This window comes from Austrofundulus limnaeus, unplaced genomic scaffold (assembly GCF_001266775.1).
Source record: "Austrofundulus limnaeus strain Quisiro unplaced genomic scaffold, Austrofundulus_limnaeus-1.0 Scaffold2, whole genome shotgun sequence".
Classification (NCBI taxonomy): Eukaryota; Metazoa; Chordata; class Actinopteri; order Cyprinodontiformes; family Rivulidae; genus Austrofundulus; species Austrofundulus limnaeus.
The window spans coordinates 7,617,304-7,619,788 of record NW_013952404.1 but is presented as its reverse complement, the minus strand read 5'-3'; the positions used below and the strand labels follow the sequence as shown (position 1 = coordinate 7,619,788).

The window sequence follows — 2,485 nt, the reverse complement described above, 5'->3', positions numbered from 1 at the left end:
CTGAAAGATTTTGGTAACAAAAATCAAAACACAACTAGGCCAGTTATGGCACTGAAAGATTTTGGTAACAAAAATCAAAGCACAACCGGGCCAGTTGTGACATGTCATTTTAAAAACAGTGCCATCATTACCAGATCTGGCCCACACCTGTCTGCTATGTGGGGATGTTGTCCCAGTTCTGTGTTTTTGGCGGTCCAACAGTTTTCTGCATTAATGGTTCCTTTCCAGATGTGTAACCTGTCCATGCATCACGCACTAATGCARCACCATAACATCAGAGAGGCAGATAACTAAACTATGTGGCATTAACTGTCCCCCTTGGAATGGAGGACATGGCAGTTGTGGCTTCCTAAAAAGAAATGAGAAATTTGGATCTGRCTGACCACAGAACTGTTGTTTTCACTTGGTTTCAGTTGTTTTGAATGAATTTTGACTCAAAGAAGAAGGTGGTGTTTCTGGAAGGTGTTTAGATTCGGCTTCCTTTAAAATAAAGCTTTAACCAGGATGTGTGGACAGCAAATATTTATCCAGACTGCACTCCTTTGAAGAACATTAAAAAATACTGGTGAAACATCATGTGAGTAAACGTTTTCTTTTATGGTTCAACAGAGAAAATCTGGATTTCTGTCACACCTACAGTATTTACTAAAGCAAAATACAACAGGGTTACTGCATTATTTGGATAAACTTGATATTTTGTGGCCTGTAGAGCGACTTTTCAAACCATAAACTGACCTTTAAAAGGCATGATAGTTGAATTAAACATTTATCAACACGATGAAACCTGAATGTTTATTTTAAGCAACGTAAAGTGTTGCCTTGTGGGTGTTTTCAACATCAGGTGTTATTGTTTTAGTGGAAAAGTAATGAAGCATTTCACGTCTTCAGTGAGCGAGTCAATAAGCAGATGGCAGCAGACAGCGATGTTTACAGTCTGGTTTTATGTTGCTTCAAACCCAARGTGGTCGCTCCGTGCAGTGAAAATCAGGAGTTTTAGAACAAAAAAACAAAATTCCACCAACGTCATTGGCTACGTTCACACTGCAGGCAAATATGACCCAAATCCGATTTTTTTTGACCCATCTGACTCATATCCGATTTTTTTATGACAGTCTGAACGAGACAAATCCGATTTTTTCTAATCCGACCCAGGCCGTTTCAGTATGTGGTTTTAAATCGGATACATATCTGATGTTTTCAAAGTGACTGCAGTGTGAACGCTCATTTCACATTCATCTGACTTTTTCATCAGGAGGAGGGGGTGAAGGATCGATAAGACACTAACCTCAAGTCTCGCTGTTTAAATCTGCAGCTCCATGTGTTTACAGCTCCAAAACACAAGTCCAGTTGCTTCATCTTTTTACTTTTCATTTTCCACGTAGATAGTTTGATAATAACGATGTACAGCCTGGGTCGCGGAGAGTATCGATCCTAAAGTTCGATACTCGGTCGATACTTTTTTCCAGCTTGTAGTTTCGTTTAAAAAAAAGCTTCACTGGAGCATCCCGGTCAGAGGCAGGTTCAGATATAAGCACTGACTAAAGAAGCAGGTCAGATAATTATTTAATCGGCTCTGATTAAACAACAACTTCCGATTCCATGTTCAAAATGTAACATCCATGCTAGCTCTGTAAACAAACAAGCCGGATGATGAGACGTCACGTCTTTTACTGCGCATGCGTGTCACATCAGTGCTGTGAAGCGTTCACACAGGGGTCTGATGCAGGTCACATTTAAAATGTAATGTGAACGTTCACACATAAAGATCAGATTTTTTCAAAAAATCGGAACTGAGCATTAAGACCTGCAGTGTGAACGTAGCCATTGTCAWGTCAGTTTTGTTTTATTTACACAGACTGTCCCGAGTTCAAAAACTCCACAGTAAAACAAATGCTGCAGGACCAAACCGGGCCTCATCTGGTCTTCATTACTCTGAGGTTATCTAAATTATCTGCACAACTGGCCAAGTCCAGCTCGGATTTGAAACCATTTTGAGTCCTTCCACCTCCTTTAAGACGTGTCTCAGGGCTGGCGTCTCGCTCTGCTGCCTTRGTGATGTTTTTCTTGTCTTTTAGTCTCCCTTGTCGCCTCTGCGGTCCTGCAGACGAAAGATGCTCTCCAAGCGCTTGGCCCTGATGGGGGGCAGCTGCTCGTACGTGTCGAAGCCGAGCCGTAGCTGCTGCTGAGGCAGGCGGAAAAGGAGCAAGTGGTTCCTCAACACCTGGAAATGAGGAACGAGGAGTGAGAAAGACGTGGAAAAGAGCAACGGCTGATCCCTGCAGGAGGGATGTGTGCACCAAAATGTTTCTAGATATATATTAATATTAAAATTAAACGGCGTGACGGGTCTGGGCTGTACTGAGAGGAGGTCTCAGCTGCAGTTGCTAACTTGTATAAAAATGTATTTTTTTCACAACAAAAATGCCAGTGTTAATTTAACACCCACAGTGTTAATTTAACACCCACAGTGTTAATTTAACACCCA

General features: G+C 41.7%; 1 protein-coding gene across 2 annotated transcripts in view; it reads right to left on the bottom strand.

Moving 5' to 3' along the window:
• Positions 1 to 1,824: 1,824 nt before the first annotated feature.
• The window catches only part of rpap1 (RNA polymerase II associated protein 1), a 28,396-nt gene continuing 27,735 nt past the window's right edge, over positions 1,825 to 2,485 (bottom strand). For both annotated transcript variants that reach the window (XM_014014176.1, XM_014014169.1), the window contains 1 exon segment: positions 1,825 to 2,221. In XM_014014176.1, the coding sequence (XP_013869630.1) occupies positions 2,072 to 2,221 (150 nt within the window). In that variant the 3' untranslated portion in view covers positions 1,825 to 2,071.